Source organism: Kryptolebias marmoratus, linkage group LG24 (genome assembly GCF_001649575.2).
Source record: "Kryptolebias marmoratus isolate JLee-2015 linkage group LG24, ASM164957v2, whole genome shotgun sequence".
Classification (NCBI taxonomy): Eukaryota; Metazoa; Chordata; class Actinopteri; order Cyprinodontiformes; family Rivulidae; genus Kryptolebias; species Kryptolebias marmoratus.
This window is the reverse complement of record NC_051453.1, coordinates 14,750,517-14,767,910: the sequence shown is the minus strand read 5'-3', so window position 1 is coordinate 14,767,910 and position 17,394 is coordinate 14,750,517. Positions and strand designations below refer to the sequence as shown.

The window sequence follows — 17,394 nt, the reverse complement described above, 5'->3', positions numbered from 1 at the left end:
TAAGGGGTGACAATCAAATCTTTCGTAGTCACACTGGAGCCTTGTGACAGCACTCCCTGCTCTCTGGTGTCTCGACTGGCAAAACATGTGAGGCAGTCCCCATCAAAATAATTCATAACCCTGGAAGCTAAGGCTCCGCATCTAAATGAACTGCTTTATTTTTCAGATATTTGTCCTGTTGTAAAAAACACAATTATGATATAATTTCATTGAACCTTACCTGTGTGTAAAAGTCCTTAACCAGAGGTGAATAATGCTGGTTTGTCTGCAGGCTGAGGTTGGGTTGGTAGTCAGGCTTTATGATGTGAATGGCTTTAAGCAGCAAGTCTCTCTCATCATGTTGAAACACACACTGGCTGAACAGATCATCTATAGACAGGCCGTCCTCCTCCATTTGTTTCAAACACCTGGACAAATGACACATACAGGAGGTACGAGATCAGTTCCCTTTTGTTGTTCATATGTTCAAAGGATACTGACAGAGGTTGTAATACAAGTCAAGAGCTGCTCCTCGTGTCTTTATTGCCAGACCTATAGTTTTTATAGAGGTCTTGTGTTGTAGTAACCTAGACTTTCTAAAGTTTTTCTAAAGAAACGGGATTCATCTTTATGTCAGTGTAGTTCTATTACCAGAATACTTGGCATGTTTCAACAAGGTAATCTAGTTTTCGTTTTTGTTTTTTTTCCCCAAAGGAAAGTGTTCAGTGGTGTGCAAACAAAGAAACAACAGACAAAAATTGTTACTTCAAGCTGCTGATTAGTATCTAAAATTCATTAAAAAAAAAATAAATAAAAATTAGCACAACGACACAGTTGTTAGCGCTCTCGCCTCACAGTGAGAAGGTTGCAGGTTCGCCTCCCGTCTTCTCCCGTGCATGTTCAAACACAAGTGGGTTTTCTCCAGGTACTCTGGTTTCTTCCCACAGACCAAAAAACATGCATCTCTGATTAACTAGTAACTCTAAATTGTCCCTAGGTGTGAATGTGAATGGTTGTTTGTCTTTATGTGGCCCTGATGGACATGTGACCTTTCCAGGATGAACCCCGCTTCTCGCACAATATCTGCTGGAGACGGGCACCAGCTGGTCCACGATCCGGAAAGGAAAAGTGGGTTAAAGAAAATGGATGGACGGACGAATGGAAATCTAAAAATTAGGAAATAACCTTATCCTTCAGTTAACCATCTATTACAATGGTTCTCATACCACAGTACAAGTACACTTAGTGGTACATAGGGGTAAGAAATTTTGATAAGGAAATTGAGGCCGAAGAAGAGCCAAGGCCACAATATATTTGATGCCACACTCTGCTGTATATGCAACAGGAACCATCGCATCTTAAATTTCTAAAGTGGTACTCCTTAAAAAAAAGTTTGACCATCGCTGGTCTACTGCATGCCAAGGTTTCAAGTAACAGTTTTTGGTAATCATCTTGTTTTTTACAAAACTACTATTTTACACCGGTCGCCTAGTTCTTGCCAACACAAAAAGACCAAAAAGCAATTTATTTTGTTTGTTTGTTTCTGGGTTGTCTATTATGCGCTTACTGTTTACTCTTGAATGATTCATACAATAATTGTTAAAATGGCTTATTAATAAAAGTGATAAGAAGAAAACATTCTTTTGAAAACGTTCAGGTGTAAGGACTGGCCTGTGTAAAGACTTTCAAAAGCCTGAATAACTATTTCTCGAAATGATTTTGAAAAATTCTAAGGAAGTCTTTTGAAGCAGAATATGATAAAATGAAGAGTCTTTCAAAGATTTTGCCCAAAACCTCACTTCACCTTCAATTTTCAAGTTTTAGAAATCACATTATTCACTAAATAACACACCAGATATTAAAGATTTATTCCAATACTGTTGATGCATTTGATAAATAAAGGTGTAAAAAGTGTTGCTTCGACTATATGAACAATTTAGAGTGTTTGTAGTATTTTCAAGGCAAACTGACTTTTATGAACAGACAATAGTTGTATTAGATTACAGATTATGGCTAGAAGCACATAATAAATTAACTAAATAACCTAATAATCTGCGTTTTGTAAAATGTCTGGTTTTACAGTCTGTGATGTAATATTGTTTACAAGATTTCAAATACCAAGTAAATACAGTTTACATTAGATCACCCAGGATAAAACACACTGAGATGTAGGTTTTCATTTATGTGGCAGATTACGGTTATTATAGTGAATCAGAGTTTGGAGTCTTACCACAAGTTAAAAGTTCGTAACATTTGACCTGCCTGCTGACGTGGGAATAAAACTCAGGTAAGACTAACTCGAACTGACTCTGATTAATTCAGCTCTAAAAGAAAACACCACGGACAGTTACAGAATATCAATTTACTTATTTGCATTGACAAGCTTTCTGTCAGACTCGGAGTATCAGTTTGATCCAGAGGCAGATGGGCGCCGACAACATCAGTGAAACGTTTATTTGAATAAAATCTCCAAGAGATCTCCCAGAGAGAGCAAAGTCTCTGTCACTGGACTGCCGAATGCAGATGATATGCCAATGAGCAACTGCTCGTTGGAATACAAATGAGACGTTTAATAAAATGAGCTTTCTACTATTAAATTTGATGCATGAACGGTTTAGAAATAAAAATTTTCAGTTTAATGAATCATTATTCTTATTTGATGAGTGAGGCTAAGGCGATAAAAGAACAGATTATATGATTTATTGCTATATTTTTATGGTATTAGCCTTTATCCTTATAATAACAAAGCCTGAATGTGTATTGCAAAAACATTTTAAGCAAAAAAACTATACTCTGTAAGAAAATTCAGCTCTCACATGCTTACTGAATATTGGCTTAATTGACTAAATTTCAGCCATGTACCACAAAACGTATGTTCATAAAGCCTGATACAAGGTAGTGTAAAAACAACTGACCTGAATGGCCTCTGTGTGCTCTGTAGCTAGCCTGTTTGATTACACTGCCCCCTAAAGGCCAACAAAAGCATTGCATAAAAAAAAGGTTGGGGGGGGGGGGGGAGAAGTGAGAAAAACTCATTTATCACCAACCACAGAGGACAATCAAGCTCCGCTTCACCTTGCACACCTTTCACTCAAGATAATTATAAATAACAGTGCGCCAATTAGCATCTGGAGGAAACCATGACTCAGCAGCTTCCAGTTATTCAAACTAATCATTAGTGAGCTGGGATCAGCACATCACTACAAAAACGACACACCCACCACAGCCCTGCTGCTTAAAATGATCCTATTTCTATGTGAAAACATCTTTACAGTCACAGAGGTCACATTTTTGGGTAATTTCACTCGCGCCTTGGAGTCACTTGTGTTGCAACGTGCAATCTTGGTCTGAGCAAATGAGAAAGCCTCGAACAAAGACGGGATTAGTCTGGGAGCTGGCAGTGTGGTCCAGAGGAACAAAGAGGGCAGAGAGGTTGACAGATAGAGCATAATCAGCCTGGCGACTGCTCTGCTGCACCTCGGGGAACGCAGAGCTCTGGAGGACACAGCACTTACAAAAGAAATCCTTAAAAGGGTGAGCGTTGAAAGAGGAGAAACAGAAGAGCAGCTTACGTTTGCTAAGGACAAGGATGCAGTAAAAGTGACTTAATAAGTGAGCGCAATCTTTGTGGAAAAAGCTGGGAAAAGAAAAAAAAAGATATGATAACAATGAAGGCAATAGAAGAGAAAGTCAGACTCAAAGTGCACCACTGTACAGCCACAATGTCATATAAGCATCAGCTTACAGTGATCAATGAACCAACCAGATCCCACTGCTTTGCCACTTGTCCCACTATTGGACCATACTGCACTGGGTGATGTCCCCAGTATGTAAAAGTAGAGTGTGTGTGTGTGTGTGTTTTTCTCATGTGCGGGTAATAAAAGAGCACTTAACATGACCAACTCTGGTATGCTTTAAGCCATATTAATCAAGGAGGATTTATAGCATCTATTTATAGTAATCTATGGTATTTTATAAAGGTGTGATGTTTAACAGAAACAAACTGGAAACTAAGTTTAAGCGTTATGGATGTAATTGCATCAGTCTGTGGATTTAAGAATGGAACAAAATGTGCTGTACATCATTCAACTCTACATTTAACAGCTGACAGGTTTCACTAAATATGTGCAAGATCAAAGCATCTTCCCATTAGTATCAGAGTAATACATAAAAACTAAAAAGTTTAGAAACCACTTACACTGAGTGAGTGTAATCTGCACATCATGAGTCAGCCAACAAACCTAAATCCTCACAGTTTACCTGGTGACCTGACTGTGTGTACCTAAAAAACGGTTCTTGCCAAGTAAATAATGGTAACCAATTTACACCAAACTGAACCACAATGTTCTGTGTCAAATGCACCTTCCCTAAATTGTACTGTATTGTACTATATTGTATGTACCTACATATATATCAATGTACAAACAACATGCATACCTACAGTATTTTATTGATTTCACTGTTGCACTTTATCAACTAGAGTCAATTCACTGATGAAAACATGAAACATTGGTTATCAATGTGCAGATGCGTCAATTAAAAATATATTTTTTCTTTTAAATCAGCGTTAACAAAAGCCTCTTTAACACATAATTTTTCAAGCCAGACACGACGCACCTCTGCTGTTCTGTGTCACATAATAAAACACAGAGATGTCATGGAGGTTTAAAAGTTTATTCAGAAGTGGCACACCTCTGAGCTGAGGATGAGTGAGGAGGAGCTCAGCACAAGCAACACGCCACCATAACCAATCACTCATTTCTTAACAAGGTCATCTTTCTTTCCCTCTGATAAGACAGAACCCATATAGGTTTTTGTGTCTCTATTGTTGTTTCTGTCAGAATTAAAGAAAATAACTGGGTCAATATTTTAATATCTGCTGACTTAAATGAAGGAAAATCGACTGTGGCCTTTTCTGCCATAACAACTCCAGTCTAATGGTATACCCATTAGAAAAGAAAAAAAAGAAGAAGAAAATCCAATATGAAGCCTGCTACTGACTAGGCAGCAGGCCAGTTGATGGATGGCAGCTGATACAAAACAGGCACACATGCCACGATACATGCAGCCGCCTTCTGAAGCCTCCGCTGTGTCCAACTGGTTTATTTAAACTAAATGTCATGCAACAAATCAAGAGGGTCTGTGAACATAATTACCAGCGATTAGTCAGAAAGGGCCCGTTACTTATGAGGGACAAATAACGAAGGTTGCCGTTGATGAGGAAAAACTTGCACAAAAGATGTCAGTTTAGAGGCACAATTTTTACGATTTAGGTAACAGAAGGCAGCATCACTAAAACCAGAATTATTGGTTTTCTATAAAGCCAAGCCCAATCTATTACAGACAACACTGACCTTATATTTGTCAAAGTTCATTTTTCAGACTGTCTAAAATGCTATGAGTGTCATGCATCATTTGACATAAGTTGGTAACTTGTTAAAAATTATATTATAAGCTCAGCGCTTTCCCAAGTTACTGACCAGGCAGAAGTCAAAAATAACAAAATTATCCTTCCATCCATTTTCTTTACCCGCTTTTCCATTCCGGGCCGCAGGGAGCTGGAGCCTGTCTCCAGCCATCACTGTGTGAGAGGCGGGGACAGGACCCTGGACAGGTCGCAAGTCCATCACAGGGACACATAGAGACAAACAACCATCCACACTCTCACTCCCAATTAAGTGGGAGTAAAACTAACCTAACCACAGACCTTGGTACTGGAGTACCTGGAGTAAACCCACGCGAGCACAGGGAGAACATCTAATCGCCACCCAGGAAGGCCCCAGGTCAGGAAGCGATCCTGCAACCTTTTCGCTGGGAGGTGACAGCTCTAACCACTACACCGCTGTTCCACCCCAAACAAAATTATGTTGACACTATTAATAGAAGAAAACTAACCAACATCCTGGTGTTCATTAAGAGAAGAGTTTTAGTTTTCCCAGCAGGGTTACTAAAACTTTTATTTATATATAAATAGTATGAGAGAAAAAATAAGCAAAAATGCAAACGATGACCACAGTATGCCCCCTGCTGGTAAATTTCTGTATTACTTCTGCTGTTCTTTGAAACTGCAACCTCTACCCTCCATGTGTCAAAATATGAAATGCTTATTATTATGAACACATCCCTTTATGAATTTGGTTTGTGTGGTAGAGTGTACAGTTGCAAACATACCTCAGTATGGTATTCGGGAAGCAGTTTGGATTGCGACCCATGCACTCGAGCGCAGCACAGTAAGATCCGAGATTCGGCTTCAGACCAGCTTCTTCCAGCAGAATAAAGATGCGGCCGACCTGATGTAAAGTACCCTTCGGAGAAAGACATAAAAGGAACCATGATCAGTACTTTCAAAATAACTTTAAGCAAACGTATTTATAATGACGCCAATCAGACAAATTTACTGATAAAAGGTAAGACTTTTTTTTTTTTGCTTTTTAGTTTAGTTTTAGCCTTTAGCACTTACCTTCTTGGCCCACACCCTCATCATGATGTTGTAAACATCCGTAGTGAGATGTTTGCGCCGACTCACGACTCTGTGTTGACTGAGCAGGAAATTCTGCGACCGCTCAATGTCCCCTATAAACACACACGCCTCCAGGTAAGCGAGGATGCTGAGGTGGGTGTCCCCACACGGACTTCCGGTGCCATCTTGCGAGATCTCCGGTTTATCTTGAACTGTCCAGTGGGGTACTCGCTGATTGAGTCTTTTGTGAAGCTCCTCGATCTCAGCCAGGTCCATCTTCGTGGCCTCGGAATCGATGCTCGTCTCTGCTTTTCCATCCTTGTTTGAACTCTTTTGTTTCGAGCCCTTCCATTTAGATGCTTTACTTGTCGTTGCTGTTTTTTCTGCGGTGACAAGCGAAACTGTGGTTGGTGCAGAAAGTGCAGCGCAAATTTCATCTGACACTTTCTTGCCACTTCTCTTCCTTTCCGAAGCAGAAGATATAGTTTTATGTGTTGTACTTGCGGCTTTTAAGCTGCTTTTGTTACCTTTAGGTTTCACCGTTAGCACTTCGGCACTTTTCTGGAAATTCAGCTGAACGTGCAGCAGTTTCCTAAGTTTAGTTTTCTTTTCCTGAAATAATTTTTCCATCCAGCGGCTGGGATGTGATTTATAGGCTCCTTTTGACGGTCCTGATTTCGGAATGTCAGTTTTTTCCAGGAGTGACCCTCTGGTGGGAATCCTACCAGACGAGACACCCCTTCTACAAGAGGGAACTTTCACAAACTGCACCTTCGCATGCTGGACATCTAAAACGACGTCAGACTGGAGCTGCTGGATCCTTGCCTCAAGCACTGAAAAGGAAGCAAAGATCATAAAGTGCATCCTCTAGAACGTGCAAATAACTGCATCAGCACACTGAGGCTGATGAGTGTGGCAAACTTTAAAAAAACACAGAAATCCATAAAAGCTCTGGAACACATAAACTAATATTGATTCCTACTATATTTTGCTTCGCAGCAGAAATAATGAAAAAAAAAAAAAAACTCTAAAATCTTTAATGCTCCTAACATTTAGCGTGACTACTCAATAAGAACGTGCAGTCTTAATCAACCTACCGTCAAGCAGCTGAGACTGTTCAAGAACACGTTTCTTTGCATCATCTGACTTTGGGAATACAGACAAAACATTTCTTCTCTGGAGGTGCAAAGGGGTTTCTGGAGGGGCAGTACATTCAAAGAAAGAAAACAAGCACATGCAAATTCTTCTTTAAACAACAGAGCTTAAGAATAATACTGCAGTAAATGATCCAGCATGAATAAGTAACCACTCACCCACAACAAACAGCTGAGGGCTTTCACTGTTAATGTAATCCGACTGACCTCTGAATATAAATGTTCCGCAAAATAAAACCTCTCTGCACCCAAATCTTTTTTTAATGGGGTATTTTACTTGATTTTAATTGTTTTGCTTTAGGAAAAAGAAAAACAAACAAACCTAAGTGCATAAAATCTTATTTAGCACATGTGTTTGTATTTAAAAACAACCGTAAACACTTCGAGTAACCTTATTATTTTAATTCATGGCTAATATAACATAGCCTGCTCTTTATTTTAACCCAAAATTATTGATTAATGCAATTTGTCAGTATGACATGTTATCACATATTAACAAATGTACAAAAAAAGTGTGTTAACTTCTGCACAACTTAGTCAAAAGCTGGTGTTTATCTCTCTATAATAAAGCCATGTATTAAATAGATTTAGTTCATTGAGTCTACCATATTAAAGATCCTCTGGTCTCTAAATAAAAAACAGAAAACACTGCTTACTCTTTCCGGGACGCACAGGTTCCGTAAGGAAAAATAAAATTGCATTTTTGTGTGTTTTTATGCCTAGTGAATCTAAAAAATATTCACTAGGCAACTATAAACATGAGAATCTGAGGTTTAGCCCAGTGATGTTGCTCAAGGGCAAAGAGGTGCTGGTCTTCAAACCACCAACCTTTCCATTATCCTAAGCTAAAGCAAAATTCCCATCAGTCGAAATGACTCTAATAGGAAGAAAATGTTGTTTTCTTGCTTTTAAAATATGCTCAAAACCCATGTTTTCTTACAACACCGCAGGCTCACAACACATTGTTCACTAAGCTACATGTAAGAGGACCACCATTTAAATATATTTAAACACTTGACTCAACTAGAATGTAAGCATATCCGTTTTTTTAACACAGGAATCCTCGATGAAACTTAATAAAGTTTGTTTTTCCCGTCAGATAAAGTGGTTTTATCACCCAGAGTTTGCTTCGGCTCACCTGATATCCATCTCACTGCGCCGTTCCTCGCCGACACACACAGCCGGCAATAGTCCGCAAAAGACTGGCCAAGAGCACATTTTTCCAATAAACTGCGCCGACTGAAGCATTTGGCAAAGGTACATGCTCTTAGAAGTGACATGTTGACATCCAGCAACCGCGTTACTTCCCAGCCCTAGGCAGCCATCTTGAATCAGACGAAGCTGGTCGCGAGGAGAGATGATCGCTCCGTCAGGCCTGACGAGAAGAGCTCCGAAAAATCGAGTTAACCATCAGCGCCGCTTTAATGTGTCTTTAAAATACTCCTAAATGCTCCACGGAGTGATTCGGGACAAAATGAACACTTTTAAAGACTGAAATAAAAAAAACTACAATAAAAGTTTGAGTTTTAACCACACACTGTGTATGATTTATTTATATAAGTTCCCTCTGTGACTATTTTAAGGGTGAATCTTCACACAGTGATTGCTCTTTTTAATATAAATGGTTTTGTCTTCTTCTTTCTTTTTTTGTTTTGTTTTACAAATTGACTTTAATGAGTTTTATAAAATATATATTTTTTATTATTCATACTGTATTGTTGTATCTTCTTGGCCAACAGGTGGCAGTCTCCACACAGACAAACAAGCAGAAGTCAATTTGAAACAAGTTGAATGAATGTTTATTAACAAAATAACTAATCAGTTTATGTTTCATGTGGGTTTTTTTTAATTAAGTTTGTTGTCACCTGTTTATTATTAATAAAACATATAAATATACATTTTATTTCATGTCAACTACAGCATCTTATCGTTTTGGAAAACAAATGTTATGGCTGTATCTTTTTGCATATTGCTTATAGACGCCATAAAACTGAATCCTGATCATTCTTCTACATCCTGCACGGTTGTAAATAAGACCTACTTGGCAGGTAGTGGTTGCTATAAATTTGTGATATGTTTTAAACATCTGTTTTAAACAAACCAGCCTTTAACGAGGTTTTTAAGGAAAGAATGTGAATCCCAAAATTGCAGAACAGGCCGTTTAATGTTTTCACAGGATTTTTACAATATTTGGCTACGCTTACTTACTCATCTCATCATTTACATCTTGTTAACTAAAAAAAATCCATTGTACATGAGGTTTCATTTATTTCCAGCTGTGTGAATAAAAGCTGGTCTTCACCCAGGCTAAAGTACCTGTCACAGCTTGTTGAAATATGTAGTTTTCTTTTATTAGTTGACTTTTGAAGTTCAAACCTCATAAAGTTTAAATCAAGTGTGACTCTGGTCTAAATTGAAATTAAACCTGAATGTATCTCATTAACATCCAGCACACTTTCTGGCCCCCAGCAGCGCCAGTCTCACCTTGTCATGCATCCATAAAGCATTCTTAAACACTTTAGTGGCCCCTTATGTTTCGACAGCCTGGAGGTTAGCACAAGCACTACTTGACAGAAAGAGGGCGAGAGGTGTGGAGGGGCTGGGGGGGTAGGACAGAGGAGGAAATGAGGTCCGGGCGGTACATCTTTCCTCAGTGGAGGCAGTAGCCGAGAGCACAGCGGTGGGTGTCTGCCGCTGAGCTGTAGGTGAGGATCAGGAGGTGTTTGTTGCCACAGTTCACAAGCAGGGCCCCTTGACAGCCTCGTTTGATGTGGTCGGCCCCTGTCGGCGGCTGGCTCTTTGCGCTGGTGTGACAGTCATTGCCGGGTGAGTGACTGTCAATGCCTCGACCAACAAAAGAGGAGAAGACAGCCATTCATGGGGCCCGATAATGGCCAGGCCAGGACAAGGCTGCTTTTCTCGCCCACTTTGATCATGCGGATTCTTTTGCACACCTTTGTAGGGGCTTCCTATTTGTTTAACAGATGCACAGAGGGCTGTATTTGAAGCTGCTTCACCTGGCCAAGGTAACCTAATGGAGATACTTTCCTGTAAGACTTATGCATGGCTAAATACCTTTGACATGTAGTTGTCAGTGCGTGAGAGCCTGTCGTGTGGGCTTGTGCACCTGCATCACTTAGGGCAACGTCTCATGTAGAAAAAACTACCTCTGTTGTGGCTCAACTTTTGTCACTCAGTTTTACCCATATTTGCGTTGTAAGAGGGACATATTTAATGACTCGATGGGCCTAACTACAAAGACCTGAATTTAAATGATGCATCTATAGAGCTGCGAAGCATTTAAATTTTTTTCCATCTATGTTTGCATCCCTGAGCTTTTTTTAGACCAGATTATCTGTGCACAGGTGTGAAAGCTTTATCACTTCCTGTCAGCTGCTTGGATCTTAACTTGTAAAGTATCTCAAAACCCATTGCAGCATCAGATAGATGCTTATCACAAGAAAAGCTGACAATGGACAATGGTCATAAAGGAGGATATGCAAATATACATAGGTCCAAGTTGCAGTGGTCCAGTCGGTTCATTTAGATCCGTCTGGATTTTTTATCATCCAATCACAACTCAAATATATGAGTTACACTTATGTTGAGTCTGAACTGATCAAACATGACTGCCAAAATGATGAGCTGCCACTGAAATGCAAAAATATTATCTGCCCATGAATGATTTCCTCGTAGATGTGACAAGCACTGTTGTGCATGTAGATAAAGATTTGTCTAAAACAAGAAAAACAACCTGACTCCCAAAGTAGCAAAATGCGAGGATATGAAAAAGCACTTGGCCATGAGTGAATAGCTAAAACACAAAAGAAAAAGAAAGACAAGGATTTAACAGGAAGGGAAAAACAACTAATAATAGGCAGCTTTTACTAGGGGATTGTCCGTGCTAGGAAGGAGGTCAGGTTTCAGATCCTTTTGAAGACTTTGATGGTACAAAACAGGCCTCATTATAGAGATATTATCTCTATTCAGATACTTACAGAGCTGCTTCGATCCCTGCTGGGAAAGATTAGGTTCCTCAACTTGAGAACATCCTCCTTGGGCTCCTGGCTCTCAGAGAGCTGTTATGTGTTCACAGCACACCCATACAGAACAGTTCAACGCAACAAACCTCAACTTCAATCATTGGATACAGAAAATCCATCGATTTCTCCAGTGGGGTCAAACACTTCGTCATTTCACATAGGATCTGAAAAGATAAGCTCAGCAAATCTTATACAATCAATGTCCCCTCATTTTTATGAGAGCTTCAACAAAAATTAAATAAGTTGTCATGTGTTTTGATGCTGACCTTCGTACCCCATTAAGAATCAAACGTGATATCCCGTAAGTTTTTTTTTTTTTTAGTATTTATTTTTGTTTGAGAGGCAGCTGGCTCAGAAGTGGATCATCAACGAATAAACTTCAAGCTCTATTTCTGCCTCTCTATATTCACACATAATAAAAGAGTGAAACAGACGTGCATTTGAGAGATTATTTGTGAAAATGGCAATATAATCCTCCCGGATATAGGGGATCTCTCTGTCTTAAATACGGAAATTAAAGGAGTAGTTTGGATCTTTTTAAGGGGGTCCATATTTAAATTGCTTACACATTAGCTCTTTAAATGGCTTCTGATTGACAATCTAATCTAGTCTTGCTCATATCAGCTTGTGTTCATACCACAATGACTACCATGTCAGGCTTAAAGTTGTTCAACAGATTAACAAGGAACTCAGCGACTTTAAGACAAACTCTTCAGTCTTACAAACAGGACATGTATGATGATGTCTGACAACCAAACATTTAGTAGATTTAGTAGAGTTTAATGTTAGTTTAAATAAGATAACAACAAGATAGCTTTATTGCTACCATTCCAGCTATCCATGCATCTGTCACTAATCACAGGCAGCCAGGTGTCTGAGGCTAATTCTGAAAGTAATGGTACTACTGCAAGATGATGAAACAACCAATCATGAAGATTTTTGTGATGTTCTCTTTGGTAGTTGCACCAAAATGGTTCTGTACATCACACTGTGACAGAGGGCCAAAGGTGGTTGTTGCAACGGCCGTGCATCCTGAGACAGGTTGAGCCAAAATGTGGACAAAATCTACAATGTACCAATGTAAAAAAAACCCAACAACAACGCGACTACGACCTATATTTAAGCAAGAAACATTAAATAAAATGCTGATCAAAACAGCTCTAGTGCTACTGTCAGGAAAAGAAAAATACTTCTAAAAATAATAAAGAGGGATGAAAAAATGCAAAATGAATTACAGTATTTTGCAGAAATATCTTGTGGTGCAGAGCTTGACAAAATTATGGAGTCTATAGATAAAATAGGATATTGTGACTAAGTTTCTTAGTTAAATTATGTAACAATGTTGTCAGTACCTTCATAAGATTGCTGTAATCTAACAGATGTTGGCATCTGCAGTCCGTGATGAGCAGTAAACATTGCCCTTTAAAAGAAAAACATCTGCTTGTATGTTAAGAAATTTGGATTTATGTAAAGAAAAATCACAATGATCTTATCATAACTTGTTAACCTGCACTAAAGAGTAAAAAGAGTTACTTTAACAAGATTGTTTTTAAAATTTCAGCATATGCTTTAACCATGAAATTGTGCAAAAAGCTATAATTTACAACACGAAACATCAACACTGTAAAACAGCAAGATGTTGCATGTTAAGGCAAAAAAAGACACATTCTACTTGTCTGTGCTCTGGCATTGAGCTCACAGCCCAAACATTTGCTTCTAAGACACCACAAAGCAATCTGCTGCCACATCTGACATTCACATGAGGCCCAAGCCTTGTTGTTGACCCCAGAAGGCACTCACCGAATTTTGAGGAGTTAATCAGAACATGGAATGATTGTATGATTTTAATTACAGGGAATTTTTTACCCAAGTAGGAACAACTGGGTCTTCCTGGGAGTTCTGCTCTTTCCCCCTTCACTTGCCTCTTTTGTTTCCATAGTTATGTCTTTTGTTTTGTTTGATCTGTTTTTTTGTGTTTATCCTTGTCAAATAGACCCCTCTATGTTAGAAAACAAATCTGACTATATATATATATATATATATATATACCTAACTTAATATTTTGGGTAAAAGATAATTGGAAGTTGTCACAGTTAGTGCCAGCTGGCTTAAAAGATTCAGATTTGTTTCAGAATGTTTAGCCTGATAAAAAATGTTTTAAGTTTAAAGTGACAAGTAATATACTAATGGATACATGTACATCTACAGGGTTGTGGTTATAGTAAATTATTACTCAATGCTGAATTTATGATGCAAAAATGCATCAAATTAGATAACTTTATTAAAATGAATACTGTATACAGTAGTCAGCTAGGGGAATTTAGCAGTAAACCAACATTAAAAATAAGTGGAGAAAACCCTTAATTATCTAATTTGACCATCTTTGCAGCTGCGATTGGTGGCAGAGAACTTAACCACTAATCGCAGAATTTGGATTTGGTGGTTTATTATTTTCCTACCTTACTCCTACCTCTCTCTTTCTCTCTCTCTCTCATTTTTTCTTCTTTTCTTTTCTTTTTATGTGTACAAGCCTACCTTTTTTTTCTCCCACTTTGACTCTGGGACTTCCAGCTCAGACTTAGCACAGATGTTTCTGCACACTATTCCAGTCACTTGGTTATGGCGCTTTGTGTACACTTTGCTCGCCTGCATCTTACTTCCTGCTGTCATGTGCTGTACCGTCTCAGGAGCATCTTTACACAGCCTGCATCAACAGACTATGATTTGATAGGTGACTGATCAGTGGTCACACAATTGCACGTGCACAGTTGACACAGAAGGGACTGAGACAACAGCCTTGTGGGACACTAATTTTCACCCCTGGACGATGAGTATCTGTTGCCAACTTGAACAACGTGGATTTGTTCTGTCTGAAAACTGCAACCGCCTGCAGATGGCGCAACACAGGATAAGATTAGTTAGCTTAACTAAAACAGTAGGATAATATCAGAAGCACTAATATGGTCAACAAAGAAAATTCTGACATGTCTTTTTTCCCTAACATAGTATGTAAAGCCAACAAGACAGCATCAGCTGTACTTCCATTTGATCAATGCACAAAGGGTCAGTAAAAGCAGATATTCAGTCATTTATGTATGATCTCACATTACCATAACCTTAACTTCACCTGTGCATGTCTGAGATTCCAAACTGATGGCATTCTTTCAGCAATATACCAAAAGATACAAACTATGTACATCATTAAACCGTACTTAAATATAAATTTATTCTGTCTCTTTAAGAATAAGCTGCATAGATCCTCGCTAACTAGAAACCATAGATATATAATGTATGTGACCCAGCTGTTAAACTCAGCCATAGATTTATTGCTAAACTCACTTCTATGTTGTCTTTCCTTGTCTTTTAGTTTGTCTCTCACTTGTGATTGTCTTTGTACATTCATAATATACAGCTCAAGCATAATTCCAAATTGAGCCATTTTTAACCTGTATGGACATGCATTAACACGTGCTAAAGTGTTTATTTATGTACGTTATTATATACCTCAAAATAATGTTGCTTTCAGTTGCATCTAAAAGATTTGATATTTACATTTTACATGAGAACGTGTGCCAAATATTTTAAATAAAACACATTGTTACAAAGGGCTTGTTTGATAGAATCTAAATTCTTAGACCTTTTCTGCAACTCAAGTTATTTAAAAATGGAAGAAAAAAAAAATCTAATTATAAAGAGTTCATTTGTTGTCCCAAATTTTGATCATAAACATGGCGTACACTTGATGCAACACATGCTCAAAAACTTACATCCACACTCATCCATCGTCCACCCTTCAGTCCATCTATTCAGCATTACAACTCGGGCTGTTTTTGTAACAAAACAAGCTCTAATCCTAAATTCAGGGAGCTGTGAATGTGCCTCAACAAATGGCAGACAAATGAGAAGGATTAGCAAGAGCCCATGAAAGAGTGAAAGGTTTGCCATTGATCTACGGTGGTCCTGTTCTCTTTCAGGGCCACTCGGTTTGAAAACCCCACTGAGTAAGAGCATACAGGGCCACTCCAGAGCCCCCTAGGCCACCAAGATACACACAACAGCCACAATTAGTCTCAGGAGCTGTAATGGCAATTCAATAAGCGCTTTAAAATTGTGCCTTAGTCGGTCTGCTACCCCCCACCCCCAACCCCTCCCGTCCTTTCCATTTTCGTCTACATACATAAGATTGGTATTATGAGTGGCTAGGGGCTCTTTTTTTCCCTTTCCCACCCACCACAGTTCTTTTCAGACGCTGTGAGAGAAAATGACCACACAGGGTTTCAAAGGTTTCAGAGGCTGCGGTTTGTTGTCGCTGAAGCAGCATGACTTGTGCCCCTGTAGATTTTGGCTGAGGCCCTCAAAACGGGCTCCTATTATTACTTTTTTCTGTCACTCAGCTGCAAATTGAGGTTAAAGCATTCAAAGTATCCTTTTCTGATAATGGCTGCTTTTGTTGACTTACATAGAATCATTTGTGGGGACCTTGGACAGATTTTAAAATTTAAAATTTTGTACATGTTCTGTTCAAAGATTGGAAACCTCCTCAAGAGGAGAAACATGAAGACCACCTGTTGCCCAGCTTAACAGGTGCTAGCTCACAAAAACCTACAATCCCAATCCAAAAAAGTTGAGACATTATTTTTGCAAAATTCTGCAGATTCTTGAAATCTTTTGATAATATCATAAACTGTAGATGATGTGATATTCTTCCCAATTTTCCTATGTGGAAAATTATTCTGAAATTGTTCCACTATTTTTAGATGCAGTTTTATTTCCAGACTGGTGAACCTCTGCCCATCTTTACTTCAAAGATATTCAGCTAATCTAAAATGCTCCTTTCATACCCAGCATGGGCAGCTGTTTCTTATTAATATCATTTACTTTTACAACCTTTTGTTGCAACTATCTCAACTTTTTTGAGATGTGTTGCTGCTATGGAATTCAAAATGACCTGATTTTTTTTTTTAAAGGTGCAAAGTCTTAGTTTAAACATTTGATTGTTTGCTATGTTACATTGTGAATAAAATGTGTGTTTATGAAATTTGCAAATGATTACATCCTGTTTTTATTTGCATTTTACACAACAACTCAACTTTTTTTGAAGTTGTAAAAAGAAATAAATGATCCGACCAACGCAGCCCAAACACCTGGGCCAGCAGTTTCAACAAGTCATGACAGAGAAGAAGCTGTGAATGTTTTCTGTTTGGCTGTCATGTACATTCACCTGAGCGCTCTCCTTTCAGGACATTCCTTGTTAATTTTCCACAGCGTTCAGCTTTTTCCTTATGCTACATGATCAAAGGCCAGGGCTTTTGATGAGGACTTCCAAAGGATCCCTTTCCTGGCTGGAGAGCACACTGACAGGACAGTGGTACAGCAATGATAATTACAGCTCCCATTTGCTGCTCCTGGAGCTGGCACCAGCAGCCAGTCGCACCCTCAGAACAAGGAGAAAGGATTCTTGGACAGTTTAAAAAGAAGAGAGATGGGATGGGGGACAAGAGATGGAGGGCACAGACAAAGAGGGGGGGTAAATCGAGAGAGCAGGCAGAAAATGAGATTACTCTGTGCCCTGCAGGTTTCAGTGTGTCTGCACCAGATAATCAGATGGTGGTCATATGTTCAAAAGCTCCAGTAAAGTTAAAATTCAGTGTACAGCAATGTTAAGTGATGCATTCTTATATATATATATATATATATATATATATATATATATAAAGCTATTTTTTAAAATCGGGATTCTCGCTGAGTTTGCTATTTG

At 38.7% G+C, this 17,394-nt stretch overlaps 1 protein-coding gene across 3 annotated transcripts in view; it reads right to left on the bottom strand.

The window, feature by feature from the left end:
* The window catches only part of polrmt (polymerase (RNA) mitochondrial (DNA directed)), a 45,042-nt gene extending 36,110 nt beyond the window's left edge, over positions 1–8,932 (bottom strand). The window contains exons 1-6 of one of the 3 annotated variants that reach the window (XM_017406878.3): positions 8,732–8,932; positions 7,537–7,635; positions 6,967–7,272; positions 6,440–6,822; positions 6,151–6,284; positions 221–407 (exon numbers count right to left, since the gene is read on the bottom strand). In XM_017406878.3, coding sequence (XP_017262367.1) covers positions 221–407; positions 6,151–6,284; positions 6,440–6,822; positions 6,967–7,272; positions 7,537–7,635; positions 8,732–8,873 — 1,251 coding nt within the window. In that variant the 5' untranslated portion in view covers positions 8,874–8,932. Of the gene's footprint in view, positions 1–220; positions 408–6,150; positions 6,285–6,439; positions 7,273–7,536; positions 7,636–8,731 lie in introns of all 3 variants that reach the window. The other 2 variants (XM_017406877.3, XM_025004024.2) reach the window with 2 other exon arrangements.
* Positions 8,933–17,394: the final 8,462 nt, after the last annotated feature.